The sequence below is a fragment of the Paramormyrops kingsleyae genome, chromosome 22, assembly GCF_048594095.1.
Source record: "Paramormyrops kingsleyae isolate MSU_618 chromosome 22, PKINGS_0.4, whole genome shotgun sequence".
Classification (NCBI taxonomy): domain Eukaryota; kingdom Metazoa; phylum Chordata; class Actinopteri; order Osteoglossiformes; family Mormyridae; genus Paramormyrops; species Paramormyrops kingsleyae.
In genome coordinates, this window is record NC_132818.1 from 15812439 (window position 1) to 15835624 (window position 23186).

At 45.2% G+C, this 23186-nt stretch overlaps 2 protein-coding genes and 1 long non-coding RNA gene across 4 annotated transcripts; 1 reads left to right on the plus strand and 2 right to left on the minus strand.

Annotated features, from left to right (window-relative positions):
* Positions 1-287: 287 nt before the first annotated feature.
* Positions 288-7979, minus strand: xab2 (XPA binding protein 2). Its single transcript, XM_023821898.2, has 19 exons — positions 7819-7979; positions 7326-7474; positions 7009-7132; positions 6366-6563; positions 6127-6261; positions 5106-5270; positions 4865-5009; positions 4504-4655; positions 4280-4399; positions 3862-3993; positions 3466-3597; positions 3191-3304; positions 2908-3070; positions 2613-2803; positions 2137-2259; positions 1228-1399; positions 1013-1139; positions 708-820; positions 288-606 (listed from the first exon to the last, which is right to left on the minus strand). The coding sequence occupies exons 1-19, from the start codon at positions 7852-7854 to the stop codon at positions 545-547; spliced, it is 2553 nt and encodes an 850-aa protein (XP_023677666.1). The 5' UTR covers positions 7855-7979; the 3' UTR covers positions 288-544.
* Positions 7980-8360: 381 nt separating this feature from the next.
* LOC111849202 (uncharacterized) lies at positions 8361-22485 on the minus strand. 2 transcript variants are annotated; one of them, XM_023821889.2, is made up of 25 exons: positions 22075-22478; positions 21721-21853; positions 21450-21622; positions 20150-20326; positions 19808-19955; positions 19488-19660; positions 19160-19310; positions 18878-19050; positions 17669-17816; positions 17301-17473; positions 16950-17097; positions 16188-16360; positions 15880-16027; positions 15573-15745; positions 15042-15129; positions 14760-14932; positions 14416-14563; positions 14095-14267; positions 13737-13857; positions 13500-13636; positions 13052-13249; positions 12327-12411; positions 12074-12246; positions 9713-9847; positions 8361-9176 (listed from the first exon to the last, which is right to left on the minus strand). In XM_023821889.2, the coding sequence occupies exons 1-25, from the start codon at positions 22129-22131 to the stop codon at positions 8676-8678; spliced, it is 4080 nt and encodes a 1359-aa protein (XP_023677657.2). In that variant the 5' UTR covers positions 22132-22478; the 3' UTR covers positions 8361-8675. The 2 variants fall into 2 exon arrangements, with proteins under 2 accessions (XP_023677657.2, XP_072561294.1); XM_072705193.1 differs by lacking the exons at positions 8361-9176; positions 9713-9847 and adding an exon at positions 10550-10842 and having other exon boundaries at positions 22075-22485.
* Positions 8457-10551, plus strand: LOC140581695 (uncharacterized). The gene is made up of 3 exons (XR_011984830.1): positions 8457-8528; positions 10197-10287; positions 10427-10551. It is a non-coding gene; the product is annotated as an uncharacterized lncRNA (long non-coding RNA).
* Positions 22486-23186: the final 701 nt, after the last annotated feature.

Here is a 23186-nt window from a genome sequence, read left to right on the forward strand (position 1 = left end):
CCCTTTCTTCTGGGTTGTTTTTTTTTGTCAGTATTTTCCATTACCATAAAAAACCCAGCCGCACGGTCTTGAGAATCCTTTTTTTTATTGTTCATGTCACCAATTATTATTTCACTGATATAATAAACGCCTGATTTTCCGTGTTTGATCTATATATGACAGCCTAGGGCGACTGAAATTTAACAAAAACTGCTAAGGTCCAACTATCTAAGTTAAACGGGCCGACAACGGCCCCCAGCGGCACGAACAGGTACTACACGCATCTTACAATGAACATGAAACACATGTCATCTTAGAAAAGGTCTTTATTCACCGCATTGCCTCTAAACGCAGTTATATTACAAATTACAAAAGAAAGAAATATTCGACCATATAATTTCCCATATCACAGATAAGCCATTTGTTCCCATTCAACCATTACCGGTTTTCCCCACATCAGAACCGGATTACATAACCATGTAGCAGGTGGTAGGTATTTGCATGAGAGCCTGCAAAGCTGAACCCAGGAGGGAAGGGCACTGTGACGTCATCAGCACGCGACTTTTCAGTCCTCCTTGAGTCCGCCGAACACAGCGGTGGGCACAGTCTTCTGCTCCAGCTGAACTTCTGCTCAACAAGGATGGAAAATGTAGTTTAATTACATGCGCGAACACACACTCACACACACACACTCACACTCTCTCACACACAGTCTGCCATCAGCTCACCGTCTGGCTCGTCACCTTCCTCGCCTCCGTCCTCATCCTCATCGTCGATGTCAATTTCGTCGGGGTTAGCTTGTTTGGCGAGTTCCGCCAGCTCACTCCGCGATGTGTCGCTTCTGGGTATGTGGACAAGGAACGCACACACGCACACACACACACACACACACTAGAGATCAGAGCAAGCTTTTAATCCTGCCTTTGTTGGCCGCGCTCCCTCCCACTACAAATATGAGCCAGATTCAGATGGGCATTCCTGTAAAAGCAGTGCTTCATGCCAGCAATCCACAGGAGGGGGTGGCAGTGCTCACCTGACAAAGAGGATTTTGTCTTTGGGTTTGGGCTTGTCCTGCTCAGCCTCGGCCGCCAGCTGCAGGGCCTTCTGCTCCAGCATCTTCATGTCGTCCACACCACTCTGCCCGGGGGCGAGGTCCGACACTGGGGACAGAAGGCCGGGCTGAGTCGCTGAGCGCCACCGCGTGACGCACACGTCCCGGGGAGCCCCTGACGGCGTCGTGGCGGGTACCTGTCCCTGTGGCATTGGCGGTAGCCTTGAGCATCTGGGAGGACATGAAGTTGACCTGGGTGTTGTACGTGGCCTGGACACTGCGCTTGATCCTCAGCATCTCCCGGATTGTGTCCTCATTCCCGTGCCTGATCTCGAAGTCCTTCCACGTCTGCCAGAACGTGGGCGTCATCTGTGGGGGGGGGGGGGGGGAGCCATTTAAACGGCACTCTGGCAGGTTAAGGCTTTTTGCTTGCCCCCCTCAATCACACAACCCGTATTCCGATACATCCATTAACCGTGGCAGGCATTTTGCAGAAGTACTTTGGGTGAACATACTTTCAGAAGGGAACCATTTTGCTCAGCTGTGTTTTAATTCCCAGCAGTACCCCTTATTCATCATCCCTGGGGGCTCAAAACGCAAACCCAACAGGGATGTGTATAAATACGCATATGCAAAAAAATAGAAATGTTGTTGGAAGCTTGGTGCTGAAGTACAATGTTTCTCAACAGCTGCTCTGCAAACAGGGATCTTGAAACCCTATGAAAATACAAGCCATGAGACGGGGCATCGCTTAGATGGGACGCCTGTCCATCTCAAGGAGAAACATACAGATCCCGATTTATAGTCTAGTACCACGTCGCATCTGTTGGCAAACCTTAGTAGCCAGTCTACAAGAAGCATGGCAGGATCACAGGAAAAAGATGGAATTAGCTGAAGGAGGCCATGCGTCAATCATGGAAAATAACATTCGAAAGAGAGCAATTAGATCAGATCGTGGGCACAGTGCAACACTGACACAGCCACTCGAGCTGATGTAAGGCTGCCCTCAGGTAACCATGGGAACCCCGGATCAGTCACCGGGAAACCAAACGGCAGCATCAAGGAACATGGGGGGCGGGGGGGCGTGAGCGCGGCGGCTGCCTCACCCGCGGGTCGCAGATCTGCGAGCAGTAGGAGTAGATGGCCCTGGCACGGTCAATCTCGCCCAGCTTGCTCTCCATGTCGGCGAATCGGAGGCACATTTCTCTGGCGTGCTCGTCGGGCAGGACCTGCGGGGGGAGATGGGGGCACTGCATTCAGCACATACTTTCTCTGAAATTCTTTGCACTGTAACTGTTTATTGTCATTTATTATTTGTGGCTGCCAGTGGTACTGTAAGCCTGGAATTTCTTTTGGGATTAATAAAGTATCTATCCGTCCATCTATAACCATCCATACAACCTACCTATCTACCACCCTACATTTATTCATCTGAATTTCTATATCCATCCATCTTTCTTAAACAGGTGCCCAGTAGAACTGCGGCAACACAACACAGACGCTACACGGCACAGCCTTGACCACCCCCCCCCCATATCATGGTGAGACCCCCACCCCCCCCCCCACTGTGCGGCGAGCTCACCTCGATGGCTTTCTGGTAGATGGTCCTGGTGTGCGTCACCCCATAGATCTCGGCCGCGCGCTTGATGTAGATGTTGAACATGTGGTGCTGCTCGAACGTCTCCACGGCCCGCGTGGCTCTCTCGTACACGGCCATGGCGTGCCGCGCCAGCCCGTACTCCTCCTCCAGCTTGGCGTACAGCAGGTAGATCGCTGTCCAATCGCAGACAGACGTACGCCACCGTTACCGCCGGCCCCCCGCCACCATCGCCCCCCGCGACAAACACGCCAGCCCACGGCGGCGGCATTCCTCTTACTCTTGGCATATTTGGGCGGGCAGCCGTCCAGGGCCTGCTCGAACAGGTCTCTCGCCCTCTCCAGCTTCTTACCGCCGTAGCGGTCAATGAACTTGGTGAGGTAGGTGTTCCAGATGTCGTACACGTTGGGCCAGCGGAAGAGGGCGATGCCCCGCTCGTAGGCCTGCCGACGAAGGGGAGCGCGGAGGTCAAAGGTCAGATTGAAGAGAGCAGGAGCCACAAGCAGGAGGGGAGAGTACGACGAATGGGAAATACGCAGGAGATGCATACCGGTCCCTCTCACCTTGAAGCTGTCCTCAAAATAGCTGTGTTCCTCGAGGAACATGGCGTAGTTGATGATGATCTGGGGCGTGCTGATGCGTAGATCGATGATGCGGTCGTACACCGCCTTTGTGGACTATGGAGGCAACGTTTACATCAGCTGCTATGTCGGACCTGAACGCCGAACCCCCGTCTTCCAGAACATTCTATTCCAAAGTACGGCACCGACGGGGTAAAAGGAACTCGGGGGCCGAGAGCCAAGCGCATCCCCGGCAAAACGGCGCTCGCGAGACAAACCTGAAAGGTGCCCAGACTCTCCTCCAGGTCAGCCAGCATGGACCACACCTTCAGGGACTTGTAGACGCGGTTCTGGACCGGCTCTGTGGAGTCGAAGTACTCCGCCTTTCTCGACGGGATGGCAGTGGCTTTCTGTGGGTCGGAGGAAACCGAGACAAAGCCGTCAGAAGTCTGGTCACGTTCAGCAGCCTATCGAGACTCCCCTAGTGTGTGTCTAATATTGTCACAAACTGTATGTCAATATTTAACAAGGTATACATGGTTAATAAATGTGGTCTGGTAAAACGTTCCGACGAGCACATGAAAATGGGCTTGTGTGCTCTGATCCGTTTGCACTGCGGACGGTCCTGCACAAGGCCCCACCCCCTCCAAGATGGGGCTCCGCCCCTCACCCACCCTCAGGATCCTCAGCGCCTGGTCGTAGTTCTCGTGCCGCAACTCCATCTCCCCGTACTCGCACCACACGCTCGCCAGGTCGTCCACCTGCTTGAAGTTCACCTTGGTGGCCTTCTCGAAGATCGTCCGTGTCTGGGGGGGCAGGAAGAGGACGTTAAAATGAAGAACAGGCAATCCATTCTGATCAGGCAGTCACCAACATCCACCGACTGGAAATAAGAAAACAGTGCAGCGAAATCAGTCAGTTAACCATGTTACAAACACTTTACCTACCTTGTTGTGTCTAAATCAGTATATTCAGGTTACACACACTGCTCAGCAGAAGCTAGTTTCCAAAGTGGCTACCCATTTATGTGTGTTTTCAATGGGACTCGAACCAGTAACCATCTGGCCAGGGGTCTGATTCAGCAGCACTCACATCATCCAGCTGCTCATTCTCCTCGTAGAACCTGGCAAAGGCGACCCAGAGGGAATGGGGCTTCCCCGTGGCCTTCATGGGGTCCACGGTCTGCACGGCCTCCGTGTACGTGTTGATGATCTGGGAGGGCGGGGGGTCAGGAGGTCAAACGCATGCCGCAGTCACCCCATGCTCCTGCCAAGGGCTCTGACGAGAACCCGCCACGTCCGGAAACGCCATCTCACCTGGTGTGGCTTCCCCTCGTACAGCTTCACCCTCTTGTGCCACTCGTGCACGTTGTGGGGATTCTGCCGCAACAGCACGCTGTTCAGCAACAGGGGGCGCCGTGTGATGAGCGTCTCAAAGCGCGCCAGCCGCAGCTCCAGGTCTATGTCATCTGGTATGAGAGACGGAGCGTCAGCGGCCTCCGCGTGTGCGCTAGTACTCAAAGACCCCACGAGTACCCGCACGAGTACCCGCACGAGTACCCGCACGAGTACCCGCACGAGTACCCGCACGAGTACCCGCACGAGTACCCGCACGAGTACCCGCACGAGTACCCGCACGAGTACCCGCACACCCCTTTGCACGCTCGGCCGTCCCCACCATCGTCACTGGAGCCCATCTCCGAGGTGGTCTCCATGTTGGCTGCGATCATGCTCTCCTCAAACTGCGCGTAGCTGTCGAAAACCTGGGTGAAGTCCCTCACGGTGACCACAGTCTGGATGGCCTCCTCGTACACGTCGCGGGCCTGGTCAAAGGTCACAGGGCAAAGGTTCTTAGGACCCAAAAGCTTGCATTTAGCAGCCACGTGATCAGCGTGTGTGAGGGTGTGCACACGTGTTACCTTCTCGAAGTGCCCGCTGCGGATGTAATAGTCTGCCAGGGAGCACCAGAGTTTGCCCAGCTGGTCGGTGAAGCGGGTGAGGCCGCCCCGAATGATGGCCCCCACGTTCAGGGACTTCACCTTGTCGGGGTTCTGGGACATGAGGTCGCAAAGCTCATGCCACAGCTGCCGAGGGACAGAAACAGAGTCGAGGAGAACAGTCACAATCAGAGGCATTATTTCAGTTTAGATTTTTTCCATGTAGTCTTTGTATTACAGTAAAATCCTGTTATAACGGACTTCAAGGGACCTGACAAACAGTCCCTTATATCCAGAGTTGCTGTTCGCCCAGAACACAACTACAGGACACCATTTACTCATGTCACACCCCAGCAGACACAGATTATGATATTGTACATGTAGTAATCTAACTTTACCTGACCAGATGCGTGACTATTAATAATCCCGACTGCGTATCTGCGCTGGATATCACCGGCACGCCACACACCTTGTAGGCGGAGCTGCATGTCCGTTATAGCCGAACAAAACTACAGCTAAAAGCGGCCATTTAGTTTCCATTTTCAGTGTGGTTTTATTAAGGAGCTTTCTTGGTTTTCTACGTTTTTATTTTAAAGATGTATTTCTAATTAGTTTTTACATATTTTAGCTTCAGTTTTAGTAATTTGGTTTCTAGGGACAGACTGAAAATTAGAGCTATTTTATTTGTGTGATCTTTAGATAATACCACAATACACAGTGTAGATATTAATAGGGTACACTAGCGTAGATATTATTAATGGTCATTAACCATAAATCAGTATTAGAAATTATTGTTTTAATTTTATATTATTCATATTTATTACACTGAACTGTCAGTAATCACTTATTTATATAATTTAAATAATTAATTATTTTTATTTATGTTATTATTTATATTACTGCTTTTATTTTACTTCAATTTACAGAAATGCTTTCTCACAGTTTCCGTTTTTGTCGACTATAATAACCAAGCTTGGCAGATGTAACAAAAACAAAGACAAACCTGGTAGTTGGACTTGCCCTCCTTGGAGACGAAGCTCTCGTCGTTGACGATGGCCCCCAGCCTGATGGCCGACTCATCGAGCCGACCTATGGACCGCAGGTAGTCGATATACTCCTCCGCATTCTCCGGGGAGAGCTGAGGCGGGAGCAGAGGACGAGCATTGACGGCAGAGCTGGACACTCGCCACAAACTTAAAGACCACGATAACAAGAGAGGTCGAGTCGCCCGGACCGGCGGACCTTGAGGTAGCGGCGGTAGATGCGGATGGCTGTTTCGGGCAGGGGGAGGTTGCGGGCAAACTGGAGGTAGAGGGGCCACACGCGGGCGTGCTGCGTGATGGGAAGAGCCCGCAGGGCACGGTCGAATGTACGGCGACTGCGCGTGATTTTACACTGCAGCACCAAGAACTGGCAGTAGTCCAGCCAGATACGGGGCATCTGGGAAAGGTGGGGGGGGGGGGGGGAGGGGGGACAGCAGGAGAGTCAGTCGACACAGAAAAAGGTGCTTCTGTTTCAGTTACCTGTCAAGCAGAAATTCCCATCCCAGTTCTTGGGGACCCCTCAAAAAGTCCACATTTTTGCTCCCAACACACCTGTACCAGGTATTCAGAGTTCTTCATTGGCTGGGAGTTGGGAGGGAGCAAAAATGTGGACCGTCTGGAGGACCTCGAGTACTGGGTTTAAAGACATTGCAGTATAGGGTCCAATTGCCACTGAACAATACTGACAATGAGCGTATTTTTCTGCTTCCCCGGTCCCCCCCCCCCCAAAAACAGTAGGGAACCATCCTCTCTCAAAGCACTTATTGTGGGATCAGACAGGCACAGCTGCTATTTACACCTGTGGCCCTGCCCCTCTGCAGGCCCAGCACCCAGCAAACTACCTTGTGCATGAAGACCAGCGCTCTCTCATGACAGTTGTTGACCTCCTCGTATACAGGCTCGGTGATGCACTTTCCCTTCACCTGCTTCCTCCTCTCCCTCAGATAATTATACCACAGTTTATAGCTGGAACACAAGCATAATCGGGGTTAGCAATGAGACATTCAATAGGAACACAGCTGGATTAGCTGAACTCCCCATTCCGCATACTGTACACCTGCATACATACTTCTAAGTACAGAAATTCGAGACACAGCAGCAACTGGCAGATTTGTCAGCTTGTCATTATTATTATGTGACCGCATTGTGTATGCTTTACCTGCCGGGCAGCTCCTTCAACGCCCGCTCGTAGATCAAATTCAGGACCGATTTGGCGCCGTTCTGCTTGTGTTCAATGTAGCGCATCCAGCACTTCACCGAGTAGGGATTGCGAATGATCTCCTCCTCGTACGGAAGGTCATCTTCCTCCTGGGATCGTGCATAATCATACTTAAGTATGCTGCGAATCAAAGTTGCTTTTCATTTCTTTGGCAACTGTTAATCCCGATCATTCTAGCACGTCACGCAATACACGTGCAGAGTTTATAGCTGTGTAGCTTTAACTTAAAACACTGAAACTAGCTTCTAACTTCACATGTAGGTATGTTCGCTTAGCTGGTTAGTATCACATCCGTGTTAGGGTGTACAAGACGGGCAACAAAATGCGATTTAGACCCGAGGTGTCAACAGAGGCCTTCAAAGATTCTTCGCTTATCGAAACATTTTCAGAACAAAACAGCGGAATAAAGCAAACATGAACATATGCTACTCACAAAAATAACGTCCGATTTGCCACTTGAAGACAGCATGGCTTTATTCTGTACCAAAAGACACTTTTTGCTCTAAGAATATAGCATTAGCCGCTACGGGGACCAAACTGCTGTACGACAATACGTCGCAAAACGTGCAGCAGACGCAGCTCGGTCCCGCCCCTGCTGTAATCCTATTGGACGTTAGATACTGTCACAAGGAACCAATAAAATAAGCCGTTTCTAAATATTGCTGACGACCGTAAATTATTAATAAGTATTTATTAATTTAAGTTTATTCTGATGTAATCACTGTTTATATGTAAATATATTTATATAGCTTTGGGATTTCAGCGCATGGGAAATTATCACAAACAGAGCATATGTCTGCAGTAATGATTTCTTTAGTTTATGTACTGTGGTTCAGTGGGTATTTTGAGCGTTTTCTGATGATGTTCTTAGGAATGTCTTTGGGGATACCATGTATGCTGTAGCTGGGTTAGTTCTATATTGATTTTACAGTAGTTTCAGTTTCTCAAAAAAAGGAAACGCATGAAACGTAAAAATGTGTTTATCATGCATGAATGCTTTTTATTGGAAAGGGTAATCATACATTCTCACGACAACTTCCTCATAACCGAGGGTGAAACTGGATCTGACTCTTACAGTAACTGATGGGTAATTGACTCACACGCATTGCTCGCGGTATTACAGGACAGGAAACGCTCGTGGAGGTAAGTTACACAGACAACCTCTTACACAGACAGCCTCATAAGCTCCATGGTTCCATTCCCCTCCTTTTCCCATCTCAATCTTGCTTTACTTCTCTGATTAATATGTCTTTGTGGCTCTTTCTTCTTCTCTCTACTCTTTTCATTCATCTACTTCCATCCCTTTCCCCCCTTTTTTCTGTTTCCTTTCTCTCCTTTTTCTTTGCCTCTATCTGTCCGCTTCCCTCCCTTTTTCCTCTCATCCTCCCTACCCCCTCCTTCAGCATCCTCTCCCACTGTCCCTTCCTTTTCTTCTCCCACATCTTCATTGCCCCTCGTTTCCTCTTCTCTTTTCTCCTTTTTCCCATCCCTCTTTTCCTTCTTCACCTTTTTTTCTGCTTTTTTCTTCTCTTCCTTCTCCTGTTTCTCCTGCCTCTTTTTTTCCTCCTTTTCCCACTTCCCTTTCTTCCTGCATCCTTCTTCTAGCTTCCCTTTCTCTTTCCCCCCATCATCCCTGAGTCCCCCGTGGCTCTGTAGGCTGTGTGCATCATGGCTTGAGAGGAGATAATTCTCATCTGGCTTGGTCGAGTTGCCCTGACCAAAGACCGTGCTGGGGGTTCTGGTTCTGGGAGACTGATGAAGAGAGTATTGCTGATCCTCTATTCTGAACCCCTGTGGGAAAAATAAAGAAAAAATATAGCACTTGCTGTTCCATTACTTGAGCTGGAATCTACCTGTCCATCTATACCAGTTTTTCCCTACCCGGTCCTTGGAAACATTCAGACGGTCCATATTTTTGTTCCTTCCCAGCTCCATGCCAGACAGTCCACAAAAACCTAGACTGTGCGGGTCCCCGAGGACCGGATTGGGAAACATTGATCTATACAGAACCTGTATGTAACTACTTTACTAGGCTAACTGTAGAGAATTAAAAGCAAGGAATCAGCTATCCCGCCTAACTTTTAATGCCGCACAGTCTACCTATTCAGAAGGTCCTTAATTATGGTCCCTGTTTGTACAAAGCTAAAACCTCATGACTAAATGGCCTGTTCAGAAATACTCACCGCTGAAATCAAAAGTATAAGGAGACCTATAACTTCCACAGACTCTAAATGTCCACCGTATGCCAAATGTGTCAGCCTGTGATGGATGGATGGATGGATGATCCCAAACCACATTGTACAGATAGCCAGCTGTGAAAAGCAAACCTGAACTCCTGACAACAGCAGCTGGGAATCTTCCACATTTGGACGTCCATCATGGTCAATTCCAGACACTACATGTAAAGATCCTATTAGCATTCCGAGAGCAGAGGAGTACCTCTGGTCATCTTTCTTGGGATCCTGAAGGACAAAAAAAAATTCCATTCCACATAGTCTTATATAGCGCCTTTCCCAACACGGCAGCCCTAAATGATCAGGAACAGTGGCACGGATTGACACACCACACAAACAAGGCATCATTAGATCAAGATCAGAGCTGTGGATTACCTGTCATAACACCCTGTACTGAAATGCTCTTTTAAATACTACTCATGCAGAACTAAAAATCTACCCATCCTAAGTTTTCTAAGCCACCACTGTTTTATGAAATTTAACACGTCCTCCATATTTGTGCTTAATTACATTTATAGTTTGTGTATAATTAACCACCCATTTTAACGGGCCCTATTTATGTTCTGCATATGCGGAGCGTGTCCATCTTTGAGTTTCCTGGGAGCGACTCAGCACAACCATGAGCTGGATAAAGGGCACGGAAAAGGGACGGATGAATGGACAGACGGGTGGGTGGATTTTATAACTGCCTACATTGACCTCATGTGTTTATTTTACGGTCCACCAGTAACCTATCCTGTAAGCTGCTAGGACCGAGGACCTACATCATTGTCGTTAAGTCGCCAAGCTGTTGTGATGTTTTTTCAGGCTCGGTTTTCCCCTGTCCATCCTGAACCATTGTAGATGCTGATTGGAGACCCAGTAAAAACCTGATGCAAACACGTCATTTCTGTATTGGTTATTCAGTTAAAAAGGTGCCTTACATCTGAATATGGAAGGAGAAGATTTATTTCAATAATACATGGTTGACAGGTGAATATACTTATTCCAAATAAAAAAGAGTTATAATTTAACATAAGATGTGTGTACCATATGGGTCATAAGTATATATGCTGTCTAACTCAGCACAGACTTGGATGACTGATATTGGTGTCTATGGGGATGCTTGAACTCTTCTTGCTGGGGTCCAAATTGCAGCGCTGATCATCCATCCATTCCCTCTGAACATGATTGAGTAGGTAATAGAACTGGTCCTGGTCCTCTGAATATGAAACTGCCCCCTGCTGAATAAAATATAGACTACGTGTTGAAAGAACCAATCATTATTGCAGTTAGAAGATGCTTTGAGCCAATCACACATCTGTCCATCCATTTATTATAATGAGCCTAGAGTCTATCCCAGGAAGCTTAGGACACAATGCAGGGGACATGCAGGATGTGATGCCAAGACATAGTGGGTAAGTCAGGGGCGGATGAACTTTCCTGGGGTCCCTAGGCTGACATGGGTAAGGGGCCCCCTAATTGGGTCCCTCGAGCTTTTTTTTTATATAATATTAGGAGGGGTATCTAGCCAGCGGATTGATCTGCCAAATTTACTTTGATCAGCAGGGGGTGCTCTAGAGTGCAGGGTCCAGGGTTTCTCGCCCCTACAATCCCCTGGGGTAAGTTGTCATTCACTTCAGTATTATACCCGAGTGGGCAGAATGGGGATATTCTTGGCCCCTACATCAGGTTCTGCAGAGGACCCAGGACCAGAGTGGGTCACACGAGATGGGTTTAGAGACCCTGCTGGCAGTTCCTCCTTCCTGCGGCTCTGCAGGACAAAGAACGGGAAAGCAGCAGCAGTAGGAGAACCGCTCGCCCCCCTCGTGTAAAGTTCCTCTCGCCGAGAGCAGCCCACGGCCCGGACACTCTCTCGCGCCATACTTGCAATTTCTCACACGCTAGATCAGCCACATGCTGGACGTGTCGCGCTGGCGAGTCGTGTTTGAACAAACAGTCCTGTGATCACCTGAATGTATGTGCGATCACATGAGTGCCTGAAACAATGAGGAAACGCCGCACCCCTGTCACACCACTATAAAACAGTGACCTGAAAACACCCAGCCACACACGGTCACCTGATCTGACCCAGTCTGCCCCCCCAACTACAACCATCAATCTCCTACACGGAGCCACTTTCTACATATTATCTCCACTTAACTTCTTTTATGTACCTGTGAGCCTGACCAGAATAAGCGCATAGAACACAGATGGATGGATAATGTCTACAGTGTTGCAGGTTTCCCTCAATCAGAGGTGGATAGTTCAGGTCCAGTAAGTAAGAATCCAGACCAAGGTTTTGTTTCAACCAACCAGTTGAGTACTCTGTGACTGTGACTCTTTATACTCAACTGGTTGGTTGAAACAAAACCTTGGTCTGGATTCTTACTTCCTCGACCAGGATGATCTGCTCTCCATGAAATGTCAGCTTATTATCCATGTTCTCTAATAAAATTAGGAATGAACTCTCACCATACTGACGAGCCTGTTTAACTTCTCTCCTGCCAGCATTTGCACTTGCCCATCCTCATCATTACCAGAGGACATACGGTGCTGAAGTGCTGGCCCCATAGATGCACGCTGGTCGTCAAGACGACCCCTCTGAGAGTAGGCGACTAGGTTAAAAAGAGCTTCCCCATCAGAATCTGGAAGACAGAAGTAAAAGTTCTGAAAAGCAATATTAATTTGTGACATGCATATATCATGTACGAGGTGCAGTGCTTACCTTTCTGACTGGCATTTGCATGTCTGCCAGTACTTGGTGTCCTCTTGTTTATCGGGTCTCTGTCTGATTCTAAGACTGCCCCCTGCTGGATAAATCAGGGATTCCTCAATCACAGTTCAGATGACTACATTTTTTTTTACCTTAATCTGAAGATGAATAAATAAAATCATAAACACAGCTGCCATATTCGACATGGCTTCCTAAATTAACCAAACCTTCCACATTTTATTTTGCATTGTGTAATGTATAATCAGGACAATATGCCTGTAACTAAATTTTATACACTTTTCCATTGCCAAACTTCATGAACTGTTGTCATGCAAATCACCTAAAGTTAACTGATTGCATTATTAATATAAATGTAGCTCTGAAATCTCTTTCGAGAAAGAATGCCAATACAGTAAAGAGAAAATTACTTGTTCAATTGTAGTTGATTAATTTTCCCAGTTTTTACTGGCTTTGTAGGGTATACAGTGTATTCACTTTGAAGTGAAAAATTGTCATTGTTGACACACAACAACAAAATGTGTCCTCTGCATTTAACCCATATGTCACATAGCAGTGGGCAGCTATAATCTAGCACCCAGGGAGCTGTACCTTGCTTAAGGAACCTCAGTGGTATCATGCTGGTTGGGGATTCGACCAGTAATCTATCAATCTCTAGTGCACTTCCCTTAACCATTAGGCCTCTTTATCATTTTGGTTGAAGAGGTAGAACCTTTCACCTGAGCTTGCTGTCTGTCGTCGTTTTGGTCCTTCCTGTCTTCATGCTGTGACTTCCTGTCTTTGTGATTGGCAGACGCCGCCTCACCGCCGGCCTGGTTGAAGCACACGGGGGGGAAATGGGCCTTAATGGAGATGTCCGGGCAGCCGGCAGTGAGAAGGTTCTGAGATGAACGCCTGCGCTCCTCCTTCCTGGGGCCCTGGGGGACAGAGAGAGTAAAGGAGAACCGGTTGATTCATACTGGCTCTGAAGCCATATCTGCCATATTAACTTTACCATACTGATGAAACATTCTACAAGGAAAAACAGCTTAGCTATATTCAGCTAGTCTGCAGTTAGCCTGTAGTTCATAGGTGAACTATGTTTAGTGCAGATAAAATGTGTTCAACAACCAGAATCTGATTAATTAATATTCAAACAAAATATCCAAATTGAAATTTTTTTTTTACCATATTAAATTCTCCATTCTTATTATTGCCTGTGGTTACATACAGCCCAGGTAATGTCTTGATGGACACATTTTGGTTCTCAAGGTGACATCTTTGAGTGCTTGCTGCTAGATTTAAAAGCTGGACCACATCAGAATCTGAAATTTGAAATGACAAAAAAAAAAAGTTAATGGTCAAGTTAATGCTTATAGGGTCATAATGTGATGAATCACAAGGGCGTGAATGTTTTGTGCTGGCCTTTTTTATGAATGGTGTTTTTGTTGGGGATTAAAGCACAGCACTGATCATCCATGTTCCCTCTCTGTTTATGGCAGACCACAGAGTACTGGTCCTGGTCCACCAAACCTGACACTGCCCCCTGTTGGACAAGTCACACATTATTCAGTCACAAATTCCCCTGCTGAATGGAAACCATCCACCAAAATATTTTGTTTACTCTATAAACAAAATCTTATGACCCTGTACTGGTGATTGAGTGGTTGGAAGATGAAAGGATGGTATTATGTATAATATATAAATACATTACCCATCAGTGTGGACCTGTTCTGGAACCTGTTCTTCAAGCATAAAGCTGGGAATGGACGGAAATTCTCACCATGTTGCCAAGCTGGTTTGATTCCTGATTTGCTGCCAATTTCACGTGTCCATCTTGATCAATGTTAAACATTACATGGAGTCCTGGTAACGACTTCATGAACACATGCTGGTCGTCAAGGCGACATCTTTGCGTGGTGGCCACTAGATTCAAAAGCTGCTCGATATCAAAATCTACAGTAACAAAGATCAATGGATTTATTATCAATCAGGGAATAAATGATCAGATGCATTTCTTTTACAGGGAAGTAAAACATAATAATTGCAGTTTTCATATTTGAGAAATACAACCGTTCTGAACCAGGTATTCACTCATAACGACCTGTTTCTCCAGTATTTTTGTCTTTGGAGGTGTTTAGGATCTTCTTGTTAGGGTCCAAAACACAGCGTTGATCATCCATGTGTCCGCTCTGCACATGACTGAGCAGAGAGAAGAACTGGTCTTGCTCCATAGAATCTGAGATTGCCCTCTGATGGACAGGACACACATTGTCCAATCACATATTCAGTTACTAAACGGGGACAGCTAATCAGAATCCCTTTCATTTGTATCTAAATCGTCTTTAATCCAATTTAGTTACAATCAAGAGGTTAACATGCAGTTCTCTTAAATAGCAGTCTGTGCTCAATTCAAACATAATGTTAGGGATCTACAGAAATTCTCACCATTTTGACAAGCTGGTTTGATTTCTGTCCCGCTGCTGTTTTCATTTGTCCATCCTGGTCACTACCAGCGGCCACATGGAGGCCTGGTAATTTCTTAATGGACACACGCTGGTCGTCAAGGCGATATCTCTGCGTGGTGGCCACTAGATTCAAAAGCTGCTCGATATCAGAATCTACGATAACAAAGATCAATCAGTCTGGATACCAGGAGTTTGTGTCTCTGAAGATGCAGTACTGACCAATTTGATTCCTCTTTTCTGTTTTTGGGCTTGTAGTACGGACCTGTATGAGCAGTATTTTTGTCTTTGGGGGTACTTGGAGTCTTCTTGTTGGGGTCCAAAACACAGTGTTGGTCATCCATGTGTCCCCTCTGTATATAAGTGAGTAGAGAGGAGAACTGGTCTTGCTCCATAGAATCTAAGATTGCCTTAGATTAGAGATTATTCATTCACATAGAACACATAGAACAGCCTTTCAGAATAGTTTTGTTGTACTTTTAAATGACATTTAATATAATAATTATGAAACCATATTCAATCAGTCGATCTTCTCATACTTCTGTCATCCCAAACTTCCCAGTAGTGATGGCCAAATGAAGCTTCATTTTCTGTATTGTTGGATCCCACTAGATGGCGTTCTTGGTTTGCTTTAGGGCATGAATTGAGCCCTTTTTAGAACCGAGGGCACCATCTAGTGGTGTCGGAAAATACAGCAATTGGTTCATGAAGCTTCATTTTGCCATCACTACTTCCCAGTTTGTCTTCAAATACTTCATAAATAATCATAAAGTTTGGAACATACATAAATTCTCACCATGTTGCCAGGCTGGTTTGGTTTCTGTCCAACCACCATTTTTACTTGCCCAGTCTGTTCATTACCAGAAGTCAGGTAGAGTCCTGGTACTATCCCAATGGATACACGTTGGTCATCAAGGCGACTTCTCTGAGTACTGGCCACAAGGTTAATAAGCTGGTCCATATCAGAATCTACAATATGGAAGGTATAAAAACAATTTTATGCTCATATAATAATTGAACTGAATGTCAACCAATCTCTGCTAAAGAACTACAATAATCATAATGTAGCAGTAATCAAAAGAGTATGTGTGCTTTGGATTAACCTGTATGACTGGTATTTTTGTCTTTGTGGGTATCAGGTGACTTCTTGGGGTTTAAAAGACAGCGTTGGTCATCCAAGTGTCCCCTCTGTACATGATTGAGCAGAGAGAAGAACTGTTCCTGGTCCATCAAATCTGAAACTGCTCCCTGCTGGAGAAATTACATATCGTCCAATCAGGGATTAGGACACAAAATGGGAATAGCCAATCAGATTTTTTGTGTGGTTATAAAGATTATTTATTAAAAATTACAAAGAGTGTGTACATTCATAATCTGTTCTCACTTCAGGCATAAAGCTGGGAATTCTCACCATGTTACCATGCTGGTCCGATTGCTGGTCAGCTGCCATTTTCACATGTCCATCCTGTTCGATACTAAACGTTACATGGAGGCCTGGTAATGTCTTCATGGACACGCGCTGGTCGTCAAGGCGACATCTCTGTGTGGTGGCCACTAGATTCAAAAGCTGTTCGATATCAGAATCTAGGATAACGGAGACCAGTTGATTTATTGACAGTCAGGAAATGGGAAAATGCATTTCTTATAAAACTTGTTTTGTAGCTCCTGCTTCGATATCGCTTTCATGTGTACCTGGGCGTTCATTGGAAGTTCAGCCTAACTGCACTCGTCCATAGGTGACACCTTGCAGCATCTGCGTTTGCGATGTGCTATGTGTCTCACTAGAATGTCACTTTGGACAAATATGTCTGCTAAATATGTAAAATGTAAATGGAAACATTGTCATATATAATTGCAATTGAAGAACAAATTTCCAAAATTCACTCAGACCATTTTTGTTGCTTTTGAGATAAGACCACCTAATGTTAGGCTTCCTCATCATATGTTACAGTACTGGCAAGCAAATCTCAACCAGTTCTCATGCAAACTGGAATAAAATTTAAAAAACTCACTAACTCAGCAACATATCCCATGGACTAAGAGAGATTTGGGAATTTGCTCTCTGGTTTTCATATCTGGGAAATCCCAGTGGCCCAAACCCATTATTTGTGAGTCTCATGGTAAGTATAGCTTTGGGTGGTTAGTTTTTTATATACAGGAGTCTAGTACCAACCAGTATGACTGGGATTTTTGTCTTTGGAGGTGTTTAGGATCTTCTTGTTAGGGTCCAAAACACAGCGTTGATCATCCATGTGTCCGCTCTGCACATGACTGAGCAGAGAGAAGAACTGATCTTGCTCCATAGAATCTGAGCTCGCCCTCTGTTGGACAGGATACACATTGTCCAATCACATATTCAGTTACTAAATGGGGACAGCTAATCAGAATCCCTTTCATTTGAATGTGAATATCCTTAATCCAATCATTTTAATCAAGAGGTTAATATGCAGTTCCCTTTAACAACAGTCAAAATCAATCTATCCTTAGTTTATGCAAAATGTTGGGGATCTACCGAAATTCTCACCATGCTGACAAGCTGGTTTGATTTCTGTCCCGCTGCTGTTTTCATTTGTCCATCCTGATCAGTACCAGCGGCCACATGGAGGCCTGGTAATTTCTTAATGGACACACGCTGGTCGTCGAGGCGACATCTCTGCGTGGTGGCCACTAGATTCAAAAGCTGCTCGATATCAGAGTCTAGAATGAAGATTAAATGATTTATTAACAACCAGGAAGTTAATAATACTAGTAAGTAAAGGTAAGTAAACAACTGAGGTGTTCAGCTGTGATTTTTGCATTTGGGAAATCCCATTATTATTGCTACTATGTCGGAGGAGATGCAGTACAATCCTTAGTGATTAGTTACTTTTTTAGTAGGGGTCTAGTACGGACCTGTTTCACCAGTTTTTTTGTCTTTGGGGGTACTTGGGGTCTGCTTGTTTGGGTCCAAAACACAGCGTTGGTCATCCATGTGTCCCCTCTGCACATGACTGAGCAGAGAGAAGAACTGATCTTGCTCCATCGAATCTGAGCTCGCCCTCTGTTGGACAGGATACACATTGTCCAATCACATATTCAGTTACTAAATAGGGACAGCTAATCAGAATTATTTGCAATTATTTGCATTTGAGTTTAAATATTCCTTTATCCAATAATTACGATCAACATGTTACCATAAAGCTGTTTTCAATGTTAATGTGCCCTTACTTTATGCATTGAGCCTGGGATGCTCCACATATGTAAATTGCGTCACAGCTGCGGAAAGTATTGATTTTTATTTCGGCACTCATGTCAAAAGGTTAAAGCAGCCATGCAAAATTAGCAAAATTAGATGACTGACACCAGTCACTATAGTTTAATGTCTATATATTATAATCATGAAAAAATATATAAATGCTAATTATTTTAACCATTTTGTCAACTACAGACGCTCCTCTACTTACGAACGAGATACGTTCCGAAACGACCATTCGTAACTTGAAATGTTCGTAAGTTGTTATTCAACATCATTTTAAGGGTATACGAAGGGTAGTACAAAGAACTAGGATGCTGGGAGTCCGCACGCTACGCTGCTGCGCGGCGGAAGTAGCGACCGGAAGTCGTTCTAGGCGGAATTGGCACGCAGAAAAAAAAAATTGATGTTGCGGACAGGAAACGGGAGCCCAACTAATACAATTTGGACTTAGAGTCCTCTTCGTTCGTATGTCTGAAAATTCGTAAGTTGAAAGTTCGTAAGTAGAGGAGCATCAGTAGTACATGCTACTAAAGGAGAAAGTGGAGGCTATATGTGTCGTGTGTAGTCAGAGCAGAAACCCAGTTTAAGCTTTAATTATATTACATTTAATTATATGTCGATAAGTTAACGGAACATGAGGTGAAGCACAGTAGTTTTATCCGAACGAGCGTAAACAAAAATAATGTGACTGTTTGCTGGTTAAAACTGGATACCATTATGGTCTTTTCCAACTTTTCCAAATCAAACATTTTTTGATTGATATCCATTATCAAGGCCAGTAATGTAGGGAGATGACACTTGCAGTAGGAACCCCACAGCCGCCCTGGGTCCGGGGCTTAATTTTAGGGATCTACAGAAATTCTCACCGTACTGACAGGCTGGTTTGGTTTCTGTCCCGCAGCTGTTTTCTTTTGTCCATCCTGATCAGTACCAGCGGCTTCGTGGAGGCCTGGTAATTTCTTAATGGACACACGCTGGTCGTCGAGGCGACATCTCTGCGTGGTGGCCACTAGATTCAAAAGCTGCTCGAGATCAGAATCTAAAATATGAAAGGAAGAAGAAAAGATGTCTTAGATTAATCCAAATATTTCATCATGAACCTAATTAAAGAAAATAATATGGCAGGTATATGAGTGTTTTGCATTGACCTTTATGAGCAGTGTTTTTGTCTTTGGAGGTGCTTAGGATCTTCTTGTTAGGGTCCAAAACACAGCGTTGATCATCCATGTTTCCCCTCTGTACATGACTGAGCAGAGAGAAGAACTGGTCTTGCTCCATAGAATCTGAAATCACTCGCTGCTTGACAAGATACAGATCCAGGGACAGATTAGAATACTTAATAGGAACAGCCAATCAGAATCATTCTCCACTGAAGTTACACGCTCATTTAATCCAACAGCTATAAACCGCAGGTCAATAGAGATGCTATGTTCTCTTACTTAAAGCGTAAAGTTGGGAATCCGCATGCATTCTCACCATGCTGTTGAGTTTATTTGCTGTCTGTCCAGTTGCCATTTTCACTTGTCCATTCTGATCACTACCAGCGCTTATATGCAGTCCTGGCAACGTCTCGATGGAGACACGCTGATCATCAAGACGACTTCTTTGAGCATTAGTCACAAGATTAAAAAGCTGGTCCATCTCTGAATCTAAGGGGAAGATAAGAACAGATAAGATGATTGATTCAAAATTTGTAAATCATTTTAGAGAGCAAGTCTGAGTGTGATGTGTATGTTTGCTAGACGTTATTGAACAAAATCAAGGCTGTTTTGTAGCTTAGAAAGTACAGTTCAAACCTGAGTGACTGGCATTTTTGTTTTTGTAGACACTTGGGATGTTATTTTTGGGAGCCAAGGGACAGCGCTGATCATCCATGTTCTTCCTCTGAACATGACTTAGCAGAGAAAAGAACTCTTCCTGCTTCTCTAAATCTGAGAGCGCCCCCTGTTTGATCAATTACAGATCATTAGAGTTAGAGTTCTTATTGATGTTAAATGGTTATTTCCCAAAGCATATATAAAATAAGTGAATAATAATCTGTTGACCAATGAGAAAAAATTTATGGGGTTACTTTTCATTGAACCTATTATCAATGAAGTTCTTTAAGACACATTGTACAACTGAGCTTGGTGAATGACCTTATTTTGTTTGGGAGTGCAGGAGGTTGATTCCTGAGTGGTTTGCTTGGAGGACACAGATCCAGGCTGGACCTGACAGGTGGAGGCAGGTGTGGAATGGGCCTTCTTGGAGATAGTTGGAGACCCAAAGGTTATCAGGTTCTGAGGAGAACACCCCTGCCCAACCTTCACAGGACCCTGGAGAACACATGAGGCACAATGACGTATCAATATTCTCTGCTGGCTCCATAGTCTATTTGACCTGATGACTTGTGAAAACCTCTGAAATGTCACCATCAATACCTTACGAGTCTGAAGGAACATGCCGAACTTTGGTTATTATTTGTGATTTTTTTTATGTGTACTGCAATGGACTTATTCCCAGGTAACCAGATATGTGGAAAATTTCACCCACCAGTTCACTGGGCAGACGGCACACATTTTGCAAATGAGAAGTTGGCAGATTAATGTCAGGAAGTACTTCACTCGGCCAAAGGAGCCTCTTCTCAGCACTTTTAAAGCTGCATATATCATATAACATGCTGAAGGGCTCATTAGTCTTGGCAAGCACAATACAAGAAGGATTCCCTCATCACTGACATCAATATGAAGAACAATTGACCAATGGACTTTCAGAACCAGAGACAAAAGGTATAATAATAAATGTGTCATCGAATTGAGCAGCAATAATGCTTTTTGCTAATTCGGGGTGCAGGATGCAGGAAAACAAGTCCCTAGCTGAGGGATTAAGTTTATAAATTTTTTAAAAAACCAACCACAAAGAACACAAACCCTCAATCTTCTGATCCGAAGTCAGATGCCTGATCCATTAGGCCACATGATCCACTCAGGCAAGCACCGAACTCTCTCATAGTCGGTGTTTTCAACATTACTCTATAGGATACCGACTTCATAAAGCAAAAATAACACGCTTGGAGTAGAGGGGGGAGAGTAGGAGGGTGGGGAGCACTTTCACACATCTCCACCAGCAGTCCCACACACCCCCCAAGCCAACAGCAGACCTTTGGTGTAGAAGAATCAAACCAAGATTAAACTGTTAATCACCAAACCACTGTGTTTCTCATGACGTTCATTGACTCAGCAGCATTAAAAGCTTACTTAAAGTTCATATTCAGTCCTCTGTAAGACTTCAGCTCAAACTCTATATGCCTTAATCACAGATTAGTACATAATTAACATGAAGAGTTACAGAAAATTGCTTGAGGTTCACCACTTTATGGTCTTTCTGCCTCTACTCCATAGCCTACTATTGTTGGGTTACTGTGCATCCATAGGATAAAGGATCTAGGCGAATTCTCACTGTGTTTCCCAGTTGATTCGGTTTCTGTCCAGCCACCATTTTTACTTCTGTATCTTGAACACTGTTAGAAGTCAGCCGGAGCCCTGGTAACACCTCAATGGACACGCGTTGGTCGTCGAGGCGACATCTCTGAGTGTCGGCCACAAGGTTAAAAAACTGATCCATATCAGGATCTGAAGGATGGAAGGGAAACAGTTTAAGACTCATAAGCTTCATTCATTACTGCAGTAGGCTCATAACGTACGACTCCTTATTGGGGTATGTTACTGACCTGAGTCTACAGTGACATTTTGTGTCTTTTTGTTGGGGTCCAAAACACAACGTTGATCATCCATGTCCCTCCTCTGCACATGACTGAGCAGAGAGAAGAACTGATCCTGATCTTCTGAAGCTGAAATTGCTCCCTGTGGAAAAGTATCTTGACTTATAGGGTCTGGAACTTCAGATCAAAATTATTTCAAGGAAACGACAAATAAATAGAGACAATCATAAAGAAAAGTAATGCAGCACACACAATGAATAAGAGAGGACACCTGTAAAAAACACCTAATCACCATAAACATCTTCTGTATATGCTCAGAGTGGTGGGCTGTGTAAAATTTATAATAGTTGAAAGTCTGCTAACCTGATGAATTGCCTTGCCATCCATCGGTGTTTTTCTCTTTGCCTCAACGCTCGTCATTGTCCAGGTCCCTCAATGTGTCAGTCTCACCACAAACAAATTGAAAGGCAACAAATGGTCCTCCTGTCAGACCGGTCAAACCAGAATCTGAATTCCAAAACCATGAGTGATGGGAAAAATGCAGAGATTCACGGGCGCATTTGTCCTCATCGAGCGTGTTTTGCTTTTCACTCTGCAAGCCCGCAAGGCAGACCCCAGAAGTGGTTTAAAAACAGCTTAAGACCTAAATCTATCTCGACAAGAGGCTCTCGCTCTCCGCCTCCCATTAGAATATTAGTATTACTAATCCAAGATCAAGTTAAATAATCCTCCTGCCTTCGTGGATGAGGTCCATGTGATCTGCTCCTGTTTTTAGTTTAGGCCTTAGTTTTGGGTCACCCCCCTCAGTGGTCTTCAAATCCTAGGAGTGACATGGTTCCCCTCTGGACTATTTGTGGGTGACCCAGCTTAAGCATCGAATAGGCAGATAGAGCAGGTCATGAGAGTCATGCAAATATTTGCATAATCAACCCGGATCTCACATAGTCAACAGAGCCTCACTGGCTGTTTTGTAGCCCAGCCTCATTCTTCTGGGTCCTTTCTCATGTCTGACGCAGCACGTGACCCTTTCAGCTTACCATCTGTGCCGACTCCCACTTCCTCCATCTGCAGCTTTGCTATCTGGGCCGTCATACTCACGGGCGGACTTACCATTCGACAAGAGTAGGCAGCTTCCTGGGTCCCCGAAAACTAGGGGCCCCATGAAGATAATGTTTCTGTGAAGACTAGGGGCCCCATGAAGATAATGTTTCTGTGAAGACTAGGGGCCCCATGAAGATAATGCTTCTGTAAATTATGCTTAGGGATATAAAATACTATCATTTAAATTACAGCAATGTGTGTTCAGGATAGACAATATGTCAGCAGTAATTACCTCACTTCGCACCCAGGTTTAAGGGTGGAAGATCCCAGCAATTGTGAAAAATTTGTGAACAATACTTGGGCATATTAGTGATGATACATAATTTTTAATTCCCTCATTTCTCTTTCAGCTCCAAAAAAGTGGCCCACTTAGG

Coding starts and splice junctions, on each gene's coding strand:
- xab2 (XM_023821898.2), bottom strand. CDS start 7,854: ATGCTGTCTTCAAGTGGCAAATCGGACGTTATTTTT. Junction 4,656..4,864: donor GATGGGCTCCAGTGACGATG/GTGGGGACGGCC, acceptor CTCTCATACCAG/ATGACATAGACCTGGAGCTG. Junction 1,400..2,136: donor CGCAGATCTGCGACCCGCGG/GTGAGGCAGCCG, acceptor CCCCCCCCACAG/ATGACGCCCACGTTCTGGCA.
- LOC111849202 (XM_023821889.2), bottom strand. CDS start 22,131: ATGACGAGCGTTGAGGCAAAGAGAAAAACACCGATGGATGGCAAGGCA. Junction 21,623..21,720: donor AAATGTCACTGTAGACTCAG/GTCAGTAACATA, acceptor TCCATCCTTCAG/ATCCTGATATGGATCAGTTT. Junction 15,130..15,572: donor CAAACCAGCCTGGCAACATG/GTGAGAATTTAT, acceptor ACTTATATACAG/AGGGGACACATGGATGACCA.